Genomic DNA, 19051 nt, shown 5'->3' on the forward strand with positions numbered 1-19051 from the left:
CACATGTGATGCATTTTATGGTAAAGTATCAAAAAAAACCAAATGACATACATTAAACATTTCATCCAAACTGGGCACTGTAAGCTAACATGAGACCAGTTATTTGCAATGGGAGTTCAGTTACTTGCAGCCCAACCAATGAAGAAAAAACAGTGGTTCATTTAATAAAGGCACTTAGACATGGAACAAAAGAAAAATGGCAACAAACCAAACTATAATGAATATCCAGAGATAAATGCAAATAATGTAATTATTATCTATAATTCATTCATTCCTTACCAAACCCCATCTATAGTTAAGACTCCCCAATTTACACACTCATCACATAGTAATCCAAAGCAATATAATGATACATGCCCAGGATATTGGGTATTTACCAGAAATGTGGTAATCTAAATTTAAGTGAAAGGCTATTGCACTTTCCTGCTCTTCCTGCAATGTATGCATGTTGTCATGGCCAGACACATTCAGTCTTAATTCAAATGAAGACAGCCACTCCTCCTTGCAGTGATGAGTGTCTAGGTTGGGGTCTAAATGCTTCATACTTTCAAAGAACTTATCAAGGTTTTTTAAAAAAGAATTCTATTGCTTGGTAAACCTTTAAATGTCTCCAGATCTTCATTTTGTGTCATACAGATCTTACAAACTGCATGGTAACTTGTATAATACACAGCTGAGTGACACATTGTAACATCATTCAGTGGTCTAAGGTTCACTGCAGAGATGTTAGATGTGGGATTTGCAACAATATGAAAAACAAAGCAGCTCTTATTCACACATTTGTCTTTTCAAGGTTTTTTTCTGTTAAAAAAGTTAAAAATATATTGCCTGTAAGAGTTTTTATTTATATCTGTGCATGAATTTGGCAGCTGAAACTTCTCCATTTATTGATGTGTCAACATTGTATGGTACAAATGAGAAGTCACAGCCCACAAAGGCATTTATGATTCTGAGTATCTCCAGCCCGTTGATTCAATGTGCAGCAGCAACTGATCACAGTAGGCTGGAGAGCGATGTTTGTGCACAACTGCTTCAATTTCTTTTGCCAAGCTATCTGGATAGAGAACACCTCCTTCTTTCAAAATATCTGCAAAACACAAGTTTATATACAGTTACCAAAAACAGCTTGTCCTTCACTCCCTACTGTTTGCCAAAAACACAGGAGCATTCTTAGCTTTAAAAGCATGCATTTTTTTCAGAAACAATATGAAGCTGATCATACCAAATATAAATACAGTACAAAACTTTTAAAAGCACATGAACTTGAAGTACTTTCATTGTTTCTCCCTGTGTTGCAAAAATAACCCAAAATCCTCCTGGGGTTTTTTCAGGGAAAAAAAAAGATGCCTCCATGGATTCCTGTTTATTTTTATGCAGCCGACACAAGAGCCCCATATACACACCAATTTGAATATTTTGTGCAAAAAAGCTGCTTCCTCCACTGAAATGGAGGAAAGTCTTGCTGTATTAATACACTGGCGCACCTGCAAGAAGAACTCAGTGCAATTTGAGCCTAAGGTTGCATGCTTCAGTTACAGAAATTATTTTCCCAACAACAGTAGTAAAACCCTCCACAACAATTGGTGAAGCTACTCCTAACACTGAAAGCACTGCTAATAACAAGGCCAGTGGAAGTGATGATATTCCAGCTGAACTATTTAAAATTTTAAAAGATGATGCTGTTAAGGTGCTACACCCAATATGCCAGCAAGTTTGGAAAACTCAGCAATGGCCAGAGGATTGGAGAAGATCAGTCTCCATCCCAATTCCAAAGAAGGGCAGTGCCAAAGAATGCTCCAACTACCGCACAATTGCGCTCATTTCACACGCTAGCAAGGTTATGCTTAAAATTCTACAAGGCAGGCTTAGGCAGTATGTGGATCGAGAACTCCCAGAAGTGCAAGCTGGATTTCGAAAGGGCAGAGGAACCAGAGACCAAATAGCAAACATGCGCTGGATTATGGAGAAAGCTAGAGAGTTCCAGAAAAACGTCTACTTCTGCTTCATTGACTATGCAAAAGCCTTTGACTGTGTCGACCACAGCAAACTATGGCAAGTTCTTAAAGAAATGGGAGTGCCTGATCACCTCATCTGTCTCCTGAGAAATCTCTATGTGGGACAAGAAACTACAGTTAGAACTGGATATGGAACAACTGATTGGTTCAAAATTGGGAAAGGAGTACGACAAGGTTGTATATTGTCTCCCTGCTTATTTAACTTATATGCAGAATTCATCATGCGAAAGGCTGGACTAGATGAATCCCAAACCGGAATTAAGATTGCCGGAAGAAATATCAACAACCTCAGATATGCAGATGACACAACCTTGATGGCAGAAAGCGAGGAGGAATTAAAGAACCTTTTAATGAGGGTGAAAGAGGAGAGCGCAAAATATGGTCTGAAGCTCAACATCAAAAAAACCAAGATCATGGCCACTGGTCCCATCACCTCCTGGCAAATAGAAGGGGAAGAAATGGAGGCAGTGAGAGATTTTACTTTCTTGGGCTCCTTGATCACTGCAGATGGTGACAGCAGTCACGAAATTAAAAGACGCCTGCTTCTTGGGAGAAAAGCAATGACAAACCTAGACAGCATCTTAAAAAGCAGAGGCATCACCTTGCCGACAAAGGTCCGTATAGTTAAAGCTATGGTTTTCCCAGTAGTGATGTATGGAAGTGAGAGCTGGACCATAAAGAAGGCTGATCGCCGAAGAATTGATGCTTTTGAATTATGGTGCTGGAGGAGACTCTTGAGAGTCCCATGGACTGCTAGAAGATCAAACCTATCCATTCTGAAGGAAATCAGCCCTGAGTGCTCCCTGGAAGGACAGATCGTGAAGCTGAGGCTCCAATACTTTGGCCACCTCATGAGAAGAGAAGAATCCTTGGAAAAGACCCTGATGTTGGGAAAGATTGAGGGCACTAGGAGAAGGGGACGTCAGAGGACAAGATGGTTGGACAGTGTTCTCGAAGCTACGAACATGAGTTTGACCAAACTGCGGGAGGCAGTGCAAGACAGGAGTGCCTGGCGTGCTATGGTCCATGGGGTCACGAAGAGTCGGACACGACTAAACGACTAAACAACAACAACTCCTAACACAGACAAGTCAAACAAATAAAAAGGGACATTAGACAGTTTAGTCCAAATTTACAAGGAAAGTGTAAACTCATATTTTGTAGGGTTCTTCACACCTACCTCAGGCATCCATGTGTACATTTATTCATAAATTACTTATAATTAGTATAAGCAGGACTCTTATATCTGTGCCTTTGGAAAGACAACCTCCTTCATCCCTTCCTCTCCAGTTCCTTCCAAGTCCCTTCCTTTGATACTTGCTGCCCTAGCAAACACCTTACCTTCTCAAAGCTGACCACCTTTCACACAGAACATGATTTCCCACAAGCACTTAAGATATTTCACATTGCCAGAGCACTCTCCTCCACCCAACCCTCTCTTTTCTGATCCTCATTTGGTGTCAAAGCTACTACTGCCCCAGAAAATACCGTGTTTCTCATATTATAAGACATGTCTTATATTCATTTTTTCCTCAAAAAAACACACTATGGCTTATTTTCAAGGGATGTCTTATTTTTTTTCCTCCTCCTGCCGCGGCCGGCATTGCTGCTGCACCTATCACTATGTCTTATTTTCGGGGTATGGCTTATATTCCTTGAATGCTTAAAAATCCTGCTATGGCTTATTTTATGGGTATGTCTTAAAATATGAGAAACAGGGTAGATGCTTAATCCAACTTTTTAAAAAACCATCAAAGCGACAACTCATTCAAAGGCTTACCTAAGACAGCAGACTGGATATTCTGGTCAGGGTCATCCAGGTGAACTAACAGTTCTTGATATAGGAACTCAATGCTGGTTTTTAATAGGACTTTCTTTTCATCATTGTTTATACATTTGAACCAGCTGAGCAAGGCATTGGCAGCTGCTAGTCGGACCTCATGCGATGAATCATCCAAACGCTTTAGGAGTTCTGAAAAATGATACAGCAGCACCAAAAGTTTACTACAGTATATGGACACTATGCCATATTAAGTAACAAATGGAAATTATGTTGCAAAGAGATGGGGAACTTATTTTGTTCCTAAAATTTACACTCTGCTGACTAGAATCTAGTAGTCTCTCTCTCTCTCTCTCTCTCTCTCTCTCTCTCTCTCTCTCTCTCTCTCTCACACACACACACACACACACACACACACACCAATTAAAAACATTCCATCCAATAAAATTAACACAATAAAGCAACGTGAAAATGTCTTTTCTTCAACTGACTTCCTGAATAAAAATGAAAAGGTAAGGAGATTCTATGCCAGGTCTGGGCACCTGTTGTGCATCTCCAGGTTCTGTTGGACTCGCATCCTCAACTGCTGGCCATGCTGCCTGTGGCTGATGACAAATGGAGCTTAACAATATTTGAGGGAGCACAGGTTTCCCAATTGCTCCTCTTCATACTGATCTGTCCTTCCCAGCAAAACAATGATTGTTGCCTGTGGTTAGCAGATTACATTGCGGCCCCCCCCTTTTTTGGCTCAATTATGTTCAAAAATATAACCCGACAGAGCCATTGCTTTAAAAAGGCACCTTCATATGTTGTGAACCACTTGTTTCTGTTCTCCATACAAGTTTGCACAGAGATCACGTTTTACATCATTTCAACCTGCAATGGTCAGCAGCAGTACTTGCTCCGACTCTCATCAAACTGCAAGTGGCTCAGGGCATAGCCACACGATGCAAAAACCTTGCTGGAGCTAATCAGCCCAGGCCTGGTCAGTGCCTATGGGAGAAACCATAGAGGAACCCCGCCTGTGCTATGTTCAGCTTCCCCAAAAGTAAGATGAGCTGTTAATGTAAGAAATCAGTGTTCTTGTGTCAGCTGTCACTGTGTAAATTTGAAATTAGTTTTAACCCTGTGAGTATTCATTTTTTAAAAAAGAAACACACCATGTAAACTAGATGGGCAAACTTTGACATGGGTGGTACAAGTAGCAGAGGGTAAGAGGGCCTCTTCACATCTGTACATGCCCATGGGTCTGGCTATGGTAACCAGTCAGGTCCACTCTCCACTCAGACTGTCCTGCACTCTCCTGCTCCACAGTTTAGCAGGCTAGAAGGTAAAACATACCAAGGCACATACCTGTGAACTTGAGGGGCACATTCTCAAACAACAGAAGTCAGAAAGACTGGCCACCACCACCAATAGCTATCATACCTGGATAAATTTTGCTGAGTTCAAATTGTTTTATGCAACCATCTAGAAAAATGTTGATTATTCGACAAGACATTAAGCGTGTCATTTTGGAATCTTCTTCCAGTGTGGCAACTATTTTGGGCATCAGCACATCTTCAACTTTCAGCATCTAAAAACCAAGGAAAGGAACCGCCAGCTTAAGAAAAGGGGACTGCAGTTACAACCAGTTCTATTTCTGTTATTGTCTGCTATTATATTCACTGACATCTGCAGGACGCAGGCAAATGCCAAGGACAGGGACAGATGCTAATAAAGTAAATCTCTTAAGAGAAGCATTGTCTTCTTGGCTCACAGTAAACAGCTCGGCTTGTGGGGATTTGCTCCTGAGAGAGAATGTGCATTCACATAGCTTGTTCTCAATTGCTTTACCCTTTTGGCTTGTTTAATTAAATTTACGGCAGATATAATAAAAATGGCCAGGTGAAAATATGAACTGCCCGGCCCTAAGAGGAGGTTATGATGAGTTTGTGTTTCCTATACAGAAGCAGACACACATAGAGAACTCATCAAACTATGATGTGGCAAACTGCTTTTGAAACTATCAAAAGCAGTTTGTGATATGGCACTGGCATCAGAGAAAGGTAGTGGGGGAAGTCCCCCTGGGCACATGCACACCCGTTTGCTGTGCCTAACCCTCTGGATCCCAGCCATGTCCTCATGGCTTTTTCATTTTCTGTGTATCTGCCGTATCAGCTCTGTGGGGTTTTTGAAAACACAATTCAAATATTTCAGGGAATTAGGCACCTATTTTGAAAGCTAGAGAAGCAACTCCAATGAACATATGACATGGCTGCCGCCCCCAGCACACTTTTGGAGTGAGAGATGAATTATTTAAAGTTAGCATTTCTTTAGTATTCCAGAAGATGGTGCTCATGTTCAAATTTAAGCTCTTAAACCAACAGTCTTCAACCCAAGAGCACCTTAACCCCATCTTGTAAACAGTATACCCTCTACCATTAAGCTTTTCAATTTCTAAAAAATCTTAAGACAAAAGCAGAAAGAGGACCATGGCTATAGTACTGGTGTGACACATATTCTACCAGGGTGCAAACCATGCTCCACACAACACAGCCTGCTTTTGGGTAAAGTATGCAGAAGAACATTTGCATTCTAACAAATGCAAGGATGTGCATGTCTTGCATTCACCCCAGAGGGATCTTCTGAGCTATCTTCCAAACTGTTTAGTCTCTCAGTCAAGTGAGTTTTATTGTCTTGGCCATAAGCAGCCACAATATCCAAATATAGACAAACAGTAAAAGTCAAACTACATTTGTAACAGACCACCCAAATCTCAAAAGAAAGAAAAATATAGATTGTTAGGGTTCGTGCACAAGCTCTACATCAGAGATAAGGTCAGAGAATACTTGGTGTTACTCCTTTCCCAAGTTGTAGCAAACCTTTGAACAGCCATTGCCTACTTTCACCTGCCTCCTTTCTTGTTGCATAGCATCTTCTCATTCTCCAGATCTTCCACACAAACCTCTGTTACCATGTGTGGTTCCCAATTAATAACTCTCCTTGCACTTTGTTCAGTTCAGGGGTTTCCTCCATACCCTTTCATGCTCCTATATCATGTTTCTATTTCATTCTGCTACAGGGCAGTTAAGATATGTACCAGCTGGCAGCAAGCATGTAGGACAAGGATCAGGTCAGTGTCAGATCATGCAAATGGTGAAAGAATATAAGGAAAGTCCTGCTGATAAAAATTCTCTATCTAGTCTAACATATTGCTTTCTTGGTGGCCAAGCAGAAGTCTCCTGGGAGCCCACAAGAAGGGCCATAAGGCAATAGACTTCTGATGTTGTCTAACAGCAACTGATATTCAGCAGCATAGCTTCTCAAAAACTATGCTGCTGAATAAAACTCAAAACTTTTATTGAGCTATTTGGGCAATAGCTGCTGAATTTACCCCTTGAATTTGTCTAATCCTCTTTTAAAGCCCACTTTAAAAGAAACTGATCTAAGTGTCGGGCATTTTTTTCTTTGAAAACTATGGGCTGGATCCAGACTATGTTAGTGGCACCAAGTTCCCATTAAAATCCCATTAAAATCAGTATCATTTGTTAATTATTACTCACTTTTCACATTCATTTCAATGGGACCTAGGGGTGACTAACTTATTCCAGCTCCAACCCTTTATTTTTATTGTAAAACCTAAGGCCACCTTTTAAAATTATTTCATCAATACTATTTGTGAAGCAGATAGACCTGTGGGGGTAGGACAAGGAACTACCCTGAAGGGGGACTTTGGAAGTCAGTGGGACACAGCAAGGATCTAAATACAGGTAGCAATGCATTTAAAGTCACTTGCTAAAGGATTTGAATAAAATTAAAGATAAGGGCCAATTACTTGCCACTTAGCCAAGTGCCTTTGCTCTCTCATTTGACAGAATGCTGGAAGGTGCAAGCACATTTCCTTATTACTGAGCAATCGGACAGAATATTGCCTGCATGTGACTTCCAAGCACATGGAAAGAGGCTAGAAATTTACATATTTTAAAATAAAGCCTTCGACATTCAAAGAAGGGGTCAGCTCCCTAATAATACTTCCCCACCCCTGCAAATAGTTGCTGCCCTGTTTGCAAGTGAAGAGTTTCAGAATTTCTGCCATTTTTATTGCAGATCCCTCCCCCGCCATCAAAAATATTTATGTTAGGAGTGACCCTATGAGAAAACGCTTGCTACCCAAGTATCAATTTTCAGGCTGAACCCATATTCTAAACTTGTCTTCTTATGCTGTATTTTGGCAAGAGCTTTGATTTATAGAAAGACAGAGATGATTTGCATTTCTGGATGACAATATTCAGAATGGCTGTCAGGGGAGGAGGGGGACGTTTACCTCTTCTGGTGAAAGCAGTTCACTGTAAATAAGAGCCCAGAGGCATGATACAGCAGTCGTGCGGATGGCAGCTGCTGTTCTTCCAGCTTGCCACTGCAGATTAGGAGCCAGGATGTCTTTTATCAGGATCTCAAGGTAGTTACAAAACTGCCTGAAGCCAAGAACAAAGAGCAGCAAAATAAGAAGCTTTGTGTGAACGTGATGGAATGACTGGGAGGGTGAAAAAGCACATTTTCAGTCTTGAAAACAAGATAGCCAAAACAGGAAGAACGAAGCATGAAAAAGAAAAAGAATGAGTCTAATATGATGACAGTGTATGTTAACAATACTTCATTACTCAAGATTTCTTTTGAAGGAAAGTAAGTGGACTTTGTATAAACATTTCAGGAGGAGGAGAGGCAGAAATCTTTCTCAGCTTCAGGCTCTGCAAGGTATGCTCCTTGTCATCCCAATAGGCCCCTTACTCTAGTGTCTCAGAAACAAAGGACTCCAAGTTGACTTGAAGAGGCTTTAATGTTTCTCTATATAATAAAAATTTAAGAATGTTGTTGTGTAGCCCACATTGGAGGATTTGCAGTGCTGCATCACAATCCTGGATTTCCATGAAGTCAGGGCAGGGAAGATCGCTTGCACTACAGCAGTGGCTATGGCTTGGGAGCGGCACTGAGAGGGCAAAGTAGGTTTTTTTTACAAAAATGACAGAAGTTTAAGGAAAACAAGGATGGCGGCACTCTGAGAGGCAATGGCAGGGGGGTTGGCAAGTGCAGCAAGCAAGGCCACAGCCCCAGTATACAAGAAGTTACCATTGTTACAAATTCATCTTGTCAATCTCAAACAATGAACTAACCATGGAGCATTTACCTGTCTCAGAACTTAATCTCAAGCATCAACATTCCTCCGTGATACAGGCCAGAATCAGGACCAACTTTTCAGATATTCAGATATGTTTCTATGGCAGCAGAATGGGGACATGCCATGTTTCTATGGCAGCAGATAAGGGCCAACCTATACTGGTCAATACCTTTGGTGCAGCACTTGGGGAACTTTCAAAGTACAAAAACGGCAAAAGCTTTTAATATTAAATGCTCATTTATGCAACCATATGCCTACGTGTTGACTTCTTGCCTATCACCCAGTGGTCATGCTCAAGTGATGCCCTATGCATGATCAAATCTTGTGTGTTCCTTGGCAAATACTGGAAAAGCATTTTTGTAGTGATGTGTAAAATGACTGATTATGCACATGGTACCGGCTGCACAAACTTCATTACCCAAGGGGTGGGAGCCTACATTTTCAAGCAGCTACTGGCTACCAACTGTTATTAGTTGGCCCCCACAAGACATTTCCCAATCTTATGTATTGTTTTTCCTCCAGCAGGTGGCATTTAAGAATTAGTAGTGAAGACAGCAAACAGCTCTAAGCTCAAATAAAAGCCAACAGCTCAACAGGCTTTCATCCCATTCTAACATTAGCTCTTTTAAAAGGGCATTTAGATGTGCCTAGTTGAGCCAGAATGAGGATTCACATTCAAATGCACATGATACCGAAAACAATGCAATGCGGATGAATTGCAAACGACATGTGGATACACAATCTAACGCATACTGGATTTCCACCAGCAAATGTGATTTGCACACGTCTCCCAAGCACGATTTACATCTTCAAATCAAAACCAACTCAAGGTCCAAATGGGCGTACAGAAATTGCTTGAAGTTAATGTGCACACCAGCTGCCTGGAGGGAAATGGCCAACTGTGTGCCTCATGGCAATATTCAGGATTGTTTTTTGCATGCTACCAAGACTCCACAATGCATTGATTGTATTGTGTTAGTTGTATTTTATTTTGTGGTACAATGGCCCTGTGACTGTTGTGACAAAGGGCCACATAAAAAAGACCTTAATTATATTTTTCTACGGGCTACATTAAAAAAAAAAAACATACACATGACACAGCTGTGTAACATCTAGCCAGCTTGCCATTGGAGAGAGACCCACAATGCCCTACAATTTCTATAAACGCCAACAAACATGGTGGTCACGTGACCATGCCTGAATGCCCCTCTATTTTCAAAAATGTATTACTGATTGCATTTATGACAACATTACATTGTATTATTAAAAGCTATATAGCCGTTTCCTCCATCAAGTCATTTCAAACCAGTGTTTAGCTCTGAGGTGGTCTATGCCAAATGACCCCTGAGAACCTTCACGTTTTTGGTAATGGCTTCTTTTAATCCCTTAAATAAAATGTGTCAAAAACACAAAAGATGGGTTTTAGCAGAGCCACTTATTCACTGGCAAAGGAATGCTCTCTGCGAAGACGAATGTATTTAGAAATGTGTTATATTTACCGGTAATATCTTTCAAGGCAAAAGAGGAATGGCACTGCCAAATTGTTCGGCAAAATGAGATATCTGCCCAAGAGCTTTAACAAGGTACATTGCAACCTGTCAATTTGAACCATTCACACACACAGTTGCCAGAAAATAAAGTCTATTGCATGGTTAAAAGAAAGTGTACGCCTGCCTATAAAGATGTGCTAGCTGTTCCAACATGGGAATGTGCCAGGCTTTTGCTCAAAATGAGACCTAAATTGAACCCTTCTCTCCCTACTGGGGACCTGAATTGCTCTCAATATTAGTAATTATCAATAAAGCACTATTACTGTGATTGTAACAGTGGAAACATGAAGAAATCATGCCCCTTCCCCCGTGAATTGCTTACCCATAATGGATGAAGAGAACCCCCAGAAGAGCAAAGGGTAAGACAGGCCTCAAGATAGTGCTTGAAAACAGCAAATCTTGTGGATTTAAGCAGGATACTAGAACAAGAGACATGAAGTCTCTGTAACTCCACCCCCCCCCCCGAGAAAGAAGTTGAAATGCAGCCTTCAAATACTTCATTTTTAAATTAAGCTCTCATAAAATCGATAGATTGGCTCCTATAGCTGTTCCTTTCATGCAGATCCTCTGGATGACTTTAAAAAAATGTTTCATGAAAACAAGGTTGCAAAGAAAGGTTTTTTCCATAGAGGCACTGCAGTTACAATAACTTCAACATGGAAAATCAACAGGTGCAGCTTTTCCCAGTATGGAGATAGTAGTGTGTGTAGCTATGCCTAATTATTTTTTGCCTGTCCCACAGCTGTTGAAAGCACAGAACCACTGTCAACCCTACATAAAAATGCTGCTATATTTGGCTTATGGAATGTTCTTAAAGTAAGCAGTTCTGTTTTTGTTTCTAAATGTTCTGAAAGAGAAGGGTGGGGAGATTCTGACCATTTCTAATACAGTTAATACAGTTAATAATAATTAACTGGATAGTTTAATACAGTTTAAGATTTCCTAGCCTCCACTTTACCAGATTAACAACAGCCCTGGGGATTTTTCTATGTGTGCCTGAAGAAGTCCAATTTAAACTATTTTTGTCTTTGGGCCAGCTTGGTTACTAAGACTGATGTACAATCGCTGACATCACTTTATTCTGGAGTGTCTCAGAATTCCTCCTTCCCTTCTCCCGCCCACCCCACAAAAAAAACAAAAAACCTCCACCTGAGGCTGCAGAATGTCAAGGGTTACAATGCAAAAAATGGCTGCTTGCCAGGAGATTAGGCAGGTGTCGGGACTTGCAGGCTGGCTCCAGTCCAAGCACTTGAAGACTCAGAGGATGTCCAATGTGTGGCATAAGGCCGGGAGTAGCAGAAGCAGCATCTGAAAATGCCTCCTGCTTTTTCCCCAAAGCCAACCCCACCCCTTTAATCCTTATCTACCTCAGGGGTTTCCCCTAATTTCCCCATCATACATCCAGCACATGTCTACATTTGCTGCCAGAAATAAATCAAATCTCGCTATGCAATAATATTTCAACATGTTATTGCCATACATTGTGGGAATTCATAGATCAGGTGGGGGACAGCATTCTTCAGTCAAATCCACTCTGCAGTACATATGCTTTCTACAATATAAGCAAGTGTCTAGAGACACAAGGAAGGTCTCTTACTGGAAAATTCCCATCCAAGGACCTGTAAACTTAGGAAGTCCCTTTTCTACACAACAAGCTTCTAGGCATGGACGATCATGAGTACAGTTCTAAAATCATAATGCAAGATGGAGTTACTATGGTCATAACTGGAGATGTGTTTACAGTAAGCTTTTAATTGTACCTTTGTTTTTTCCATTTCTGGACTTGGCCTATTGGAACATCTCATATTGTTTTTACACAATTTGTGCCAGTGCGCTATAACAACGTCCTTTGACTGGGACCATATATGAGACAGATTGAGAATAGAAACATCTGAGAGCAGGTGTTATTGTGAAGGAACCAAAGAACTGCAGAGTTGGAAGAGACCCTAAGGATCATCTAGTCAACCCCCCTGCAATGCAGGAATGTGCAGCTGTCCCATATGGGGATCAAACCTGCAACCTTGGCATTATCAACATTATCACGCACTACCCGCATCTTCTCTTTAAACAGCAACTGGAAACAAACTCTGGGTTTTTGGTTTGTCTCTCTCTGAACAAATCATGAATTGAAGCTAACTTTGTTTTTGGCCTACCAATCATGGTTTGAGTTAAGCAAGCCACAATCCTGTTTTGGACATAATGCTAAGCCAAGGATCATGGTTTGTTGCCCATGCTAGGATATAAACAAAGTGAGTGAAATCAGCTAATAGCTTACTGTGAACATAATGCTTTATGCCATTATGTGCAACTGAATGGTGCTTACCCTTGAGAATTGACGGTCTCCTTTGGTTTCTGAAGCAAATGGGATAAGCTACTGAATAGTTTCAGACGCATCCTGGGATCTCTAGATGTCTGAAGACATGTTTTAAGAATGAGAATAAAATCCTGAAGAACTTTGCCTATCATGGGGCCTAAAAAATAAAAGTGGAAACACTGTGTTTTGTACTAGCAGGAATTAGTAGTATAGTACGGTATACCTTGGGACGCGGGTGGCACTATGGGTTAAACCACTGAGCCTAGGGCTTGCCGATCAGAAGGTTGGCGGTTCGAATCCCCGCGATGGGGTGAGCTCCCGTTGCTCGGTCCCAGCTCCTGCCAACCTAGCAGTTCGAAAGCACATCCAAGTGCAAGTAGATAAATAGATACTGCCACAGCGGAAAGGTAAACGGCGTTTCCGTGTACTGCTCTGGTTCGCCAGGAGCAGCTTTGTCATGCTGGCCACATGACCTGGAAGCTGTACGCCGGTTCCCTCGGCCAATAATGCGAGATGAGCGCCGCAACCTGAGTCAGTCACGACTGGGCCTAATGGTCAGGGATCCCTTTACCTTTACGGTATACCTTGCATCAAAAGGCTTAGCTCTGAAGACAAACAAAAGCTGTAAAATAATTTAAACTCTTCCCTCTTGAAATGGAAGAAAGCCAAAAAGAGCAAAACACTTTTTCTTTTGGATTTTGGAAAGACAAGGCCTGGGAAACATACACAAACTCCAATGTGCCAGAATTTGTGAACCTACTTAAACCTGAGGTTGCAAACACCAGTTTGAAGCAAACCAAGGTTAGCATGAACATTGGTCCTGATGCAATACTGCCCCATGGAAAAAATTCAAAAGAAAAGATAAGAGGGAAATATGCACAATCGAAGGGAGATGGAAGCTTACAGCTGCTAGTGACCTCTTAATCATGGTTAAAAGGTGGGGAATTCTGTATTTGCATTAAGCCTATGTTATCCCTGTCACTTTAGAGGCTTCAATCCTTTTGGAATTATTGTGTTCTCCCATTACCATTGACATTCATACCAACTCTGCTAAGTCCACATTACCTGAATGAGTGGCAATCACATCAAACTGTAGTAATTCTGGAGAGAAGCAGGTCCAACGATCATGAGTTAAGGATACCCATTCCATAAGTTGAGATATATGTTGTTGATAAAGGCCAACAGCACTCTCCAAGTGCTGCACCTGAGCCAATGCATCCATTGCCTCTTCTAACTGGTGGGGGGGAGACAAAAAAAAAGTTTAGGAAGTGTTGGTTTTAACCAGCTCACTGTGTGAATCCTCACGCAACGGGCTGTTAAAAACAATGAAAATATGATTTATTTATTTTTAACCAGCTGTCACAGTGGCCTGGCTGGGCTACTTCAGAGTAACGACTCCACACAGCTCTGCATTTTATTCTTTTATTGGTGCTGTGTATTTACAGTGCTAAAGGCAGTGCTATTTACAGAGATTGACACATCTTATCAGTCTTCTTCAGTACCTCCGAATGGAGGTTGGCGCGTTCTCCTCCAGCATAAAAGCTTGGGGAGACCCAGCCTCTTCCCACGACGTTTCTTGCGCAATTCCGGAGTCGGTGGGATTGGCCTTCCCCCCTTGCTCCCCCCTTCCTGTCCCACCTTGGGCAGTGGCTCTGCTACCTTGCCTGAGCCTCGGACACCACTTCCTGCTTCTCCACTTGAGTTGGAACTCTCCCTGCTTTCCCCAGCGCTCGGAGATGGGCTGGAGCTCAAGATGGGAGGGACCTCCCGATATCCCCTGTCCCTCACACCAGCTGACTACAAAGAGCGTTTAGCTATGTTTTTCAGATCATGCCACACATGAAATGGTCCTTTAAACAGCCACCTTTTTAAGTGATCAGTTTGTCTGCCTTCAAGACACAACTGTTTAATTTTTTTAATCTAACCTTCTGCAGCCCATTTATATGCTCCGATATCTCATCTTGACTCTGGTGTGCCTAGATTGTTGTAACCTGCCTTGGGACCTGCTGACGAAGGGCAGGTAAGAAATATAATTTGTTTAGTCGTGTCTGACTCTTCGTGACCCCATGGACCATAGCACGCCAGGCACTCCTGTCTTCCACTGCCTCCCGCAGTTTGGTCAGACTCATGTTCGTAGCTTCGAGAACACTGTTCAACCATCTCGTCCTCTGTCGTCCCCTTCTCCTTGTGCCCTCAATCTTTCCCAACATCAGGGTGTTTTCCAGGGAGTCTTCTCTTCTCATGAGGTGGCCAAAGTATTGGAGCCTCAGCTTCCTTCCAGTGAGCACTCAGGGCTGATTTCCTTCAGAATGGATAGGTTTGATCTTCTTGCAGTCCACGGGACTCTCAAGAGTCTCCTCCAGCACCATAATTCAAAAGCATCAATTCTTCGGCGATCAGCCTTATTTATGGTACAGCTCTCACTTCCATACATCACTACTGGGAAAACCATAGCTTTAACTATACGGACCTTTGTCGGCAAGGACAATATAATATAATAAATATTATATTATAATAGTAACAACAAAAGAAAATCCCATATCCAACTGCCTGCTTAATCACTCTGTCAATTCTTCTTAGACTGCTGCTCCAGCTTTGAACACTTCTTAGATTCCTCTTCTCCTCAGTTCAACTGCCACTTTGACCTCTTTCTTCCAGCTTCTTTAGAAAGTCAGTTCCAACACCCCTGCAACAACCAGGACCTCTCTTCCCTGCACTGGTCTTGCACTGGGAACATTAAGCAAACTGAGCACATCTGCCTATCTCTGGGAGCCTTGGCTTCAGGCTGCAAAAGCAACTATATCTGGGGAGCACTGCTTGGATAATAAAGTATGCATCATCCATTTTCAGGATTTTCTCAACAACAACAACAAAGATATTAAGCAGAAAGGTGAAGTCCTTAAGGTTCAATGAATGTACTGTTCACCAGGACAAAGTCTCAATTTTCTCAAAGGACATGCTTCTCAAAGGATAGCATTTGGATGCTATCAGCACTGAACATTTTCTTCAAACTTGTCTAGACAACCCATTTTTCTTCAAAATCACGTTGTTCAGGAATTTATTCTTTTAAAATAAATCCAAACAGCCCCCCCCCCACTGCAAAACGATATTCCTGTGACTTTGTACAAGCGCCATGACTCCATACCTCTAAGTATTCTTTCTAGCTTTTGTGTATAAAGGTAATGCAAAATTATTACATTTACAGTTTTGAAACTAACTTTCAAAATTATGACTTTTTTGGAAGTTGCTTGTCAGTGACAAGGGCCATAAATACCAGCTGAGATTATCATGCCTAGAGCAACAGTACAGGAAGTAAAACAGTCATTATGAAGAAGTCAATGAAGAAGCAAGTCTGGCAACAAAGCTTGCTTGGGCCACCAAAGAGCTACTATGAAAAGATGGCCGCCTGATTTATTTGGCATCCGACTTGGGAAGAAAGTGATTTATGGTTCGGAGATAGCCATCAGGAGGAAAAAAGGCCAGCCTTTATCAAAGGCATCTTTGGCTGTTGCCTCCGATTTTAAATAATGACTGAAACATTTTTAAACTTAGGATGGGTGTGGAGGTGAAAAGGGCAGCTACTGAAAAGACATTGCTGTATCCTTTGACTAAGCACAGAAAGAAAACTTTTAAAAAAACCCATATTCTGAGTTATCGCAATTGGCACAAAAAAGACTAGTATCATTAGCAGCTTATTTCTTTACGGTTTTGAGAGAATGCATAACCTTAGGCTGAAGAATACCTAGACCAACATATTCCCTGTACAAAATATATTTTGGGTTTGCTCTGACTTGCAGGTTCGTGGTTGCTTCCCCCCCCCTCTTATTTTTTAGCTAAGATCACCCCTTCTGCAGCAGTTTTGCAAAAAAAAAAAACCCACACGCTTGGGTCTTTTTTCCACAATGCTAGCTCCAAGAGATTAAAACAAATCCACCCTTTGAGACCATTTCTTTATGGATAATCTTTTCCCTTCGGGGAAGTTCCAAATAAAGGTTTTATAATGAAGCTCAGATAGTACTCTGAAATCCTGCCGTGAAACATGGTACACTGCGTAATTAGTGAGGGTAATTAAAAAGGTCTTGGTTTTCAGCTTTTTGTCTGGCGGCTTATAAGAACGGACACAGCTTGGTGATAGTGCACACGATTCGCATGCAGAACGTTCCCCAATTCAATCCCTGAAACCTCCACTACAAGGATTTTAGGTGTCCAGTTTGGGAAAGGCCCTGCTGAGGATCTTGGAGAGCTGCCATCAGGTAGACAAAACCAAATTGTACCACCGACAGAATTTGGTGCAAGGCAGCTCTGCCTTTTCTGTTTTATCATCACTTGGGGACACTACAAAGCTTCATGGGCTAAAGCAGGGAAGCCTGTGCAGACCCTTCCAAATGGTGCTGGTGCATGACCATTCGCTATGCTGGTAGGTGCTGATGGTAGGTAGAATCCGACAACACCTGGATGATGACAGGTTCAATGTCCTGAGGATAAAGGGCCAGCTCTGGCAGGCCAAATATGGTGCACAGGCTTAACCATGCTGACCCCGTACTTAGTACCTTTTCAGGCAGTAATTTTTATTTTTCTATTTTTCAGACTGCTTTATTTTTAGTCTTTTCTGCTCACTTGCGAGAGTCTGAAGATGCCACACCTGGAAAGAACCAGTAAGTTCAATGGCATTTGACTTAAGGAACCAAACAAAAACAAAACACAGGACCATACAGCAGTGGTTCTGTCAAGGTTACCTTCACATGCAAGGGCCCAGAAGTTGGTATTGCCGTTATCGTTACCAAAACCTTCGTTAGCTGAAGGCTTACTTCTTTACAGTCCTCTTGGCATACATCAATGAGCGCTTCCACACAGCAAAGCAGCTGCTCCATGTAAAAGACCTACCAAATATGAAGAGAAAGGAAATGCTTCCACAAGGCAATTGTTGACATTCTTGCGTTGCTCCGCCTTAAGTCACATGGCCATATCCATGCTATTTCATGATGGTGATGAAAGCCTGTTTTCTCCCATAGTTACAACTATGCTAATCACTGTGGCCAATGGCCATGAAAACACAACAGGAAACAATCATTATGTGAAAAAGACATCGGAGTCTTAGTGGACCACAAGCTTAACATGAATCATGAGTGTGATGCAGCAGCAAAAAAAGCTAATGCTATTCTAGGCTGCATCAACACAAGTATAGTTTCCCAATCATGGGAAGTAATAGTCATGCTCTGTTCTTCCTTGGTCAGACCGCACCTGGAGTACTGTCTGCAGTTCTAGATGCCACAGTTTAAGAAAGATATTGACAAGCTGAATGTGTGCAAGGAAGGGCAACTAAGATGATCAAGGGTCTGGAAACCAAGCCTTATGAGGAACGGTTGAAGGAGCTGGGTATGTTTAGCCTGGGAAAGAGGAGGCTGAGAGGAGATATGATAGCCATCTTCTGATATCTAAAGGGCTGTCAAATGAAAGAAGGAACCAGTTTGCTTTCCCCTGCTCCAGAGGCTAGGACCTGAACCAATGGATTCAAGTTACAACTTCCACTTAAACATCAGGAATAACTTTCAGACAGTAAGAGCTCTTTGACAGTGCAACAAACTCCCTTGGGATGTTGTGGTCTCTCCTTCATTGGAGGTTTTTAAGCAGAGGTTGGATAGCCATCTGTCATGGATGCTTTAGCTGAGAATGGACTGGGGTTGGACTAGATGACCCTAGGGGTCCCTTCCACCTTGATGATTCTGATTACTGTTACCAAAGCTGCCCTAAAAATGGTTGGGGATGAAGGGCGCTATGTAATGTAATGTAATGTAATGTAATGTAATGTAATGTAATGTAATGCAATGCAATGCAATGCAATGCATCAAACCTAAGGAACTATCTGAGACAAGACTTACAAAGACTTACAGGATCTGGACACTGTCTATAATTGCATTCTCCTTACCTCTTCAGACCGCTGTCTTATTTCAGGGCAGGCCAGTGTGCTAGCAAGGTACACCAAATGAGGCTGCAAGACTTTCCTTGGCGAACCCCTTATAACTGCCGCTAGAACCATGAGGTAGGATGGCATAGGCGCTTTTTCAAGGTCAGACGTGATTAACTTCAGAGATACCGCTGGGCTGACAAAGGCGCCAATCAGCTCTGCTGCATTCACACACTATGAAAGGGAACACAAACACGTTGCCCAGATTATGAGAGGCAAAGGACCAAACAATTTCAACGTGGCCATTTTAAAAACAAAAACCGAGGGTG

The 19051-nt window shown here is 41.9% G+C and overlaps 1 protein-coding gene across 1 annotated transcript in view; it reads right to left on the bottom strand.

Annotated features, from left to right (window-relative positions):
• Positions 1 to 19051, bottom strand: part of DNAAF5 (dynein axonemal assembly factor 5) — a 33721-nt gene continuing 14670 nt past the window's right edge. Inside the window, exons 6-13 of the mRNA XM_035131635.3 lie at positions 18744 to 18956; positions 17554 to 17697; positions 13883 to 14051; positions 12827 to 12974; positions 8102 to 8252; positions 5224 to 5371; positions 3796 to 3987; positions 1 to 1087 (exon numbers count right to left, since the gene is read on the bottom strand). Coding sequence (XP_034987526.3) covers positions 942 to 1087; positions 3796 to 3987; positions 5224 to 5371; positions 8102 to 8252; positions 12827 to 12974; positions 13883 to 14051; positions 17554 to 17697; positions 18744 to 18956 — 1311 coding nt within the window. The 3' untranslated portion in view covers positions 1 to 941. The remainder of the gene's footprint in view (positions 1088 to 3795; positions 3988 to 5223; positions 5372 to 8101; positions 8253 to 12826; positions 12975 to 13882; positions 14052 to 17553; positions 17698 to 18743; positions 18957 to 19051) is intronic.

Source organism: Zootoca vivipara, chromosome 13 (assembly GCF_965207765.1).
Source record: "Zootoca vivipara chromosome 13, rZooViv2.hap1.1, whole genome shotgun sequence".
NCBI classification, from domain to species: Eukaryota; Metazoa; Chordata; class Lepidosauria; order Squamata; family Lacertidae; genus Zootoca; species Zootoca vivipara.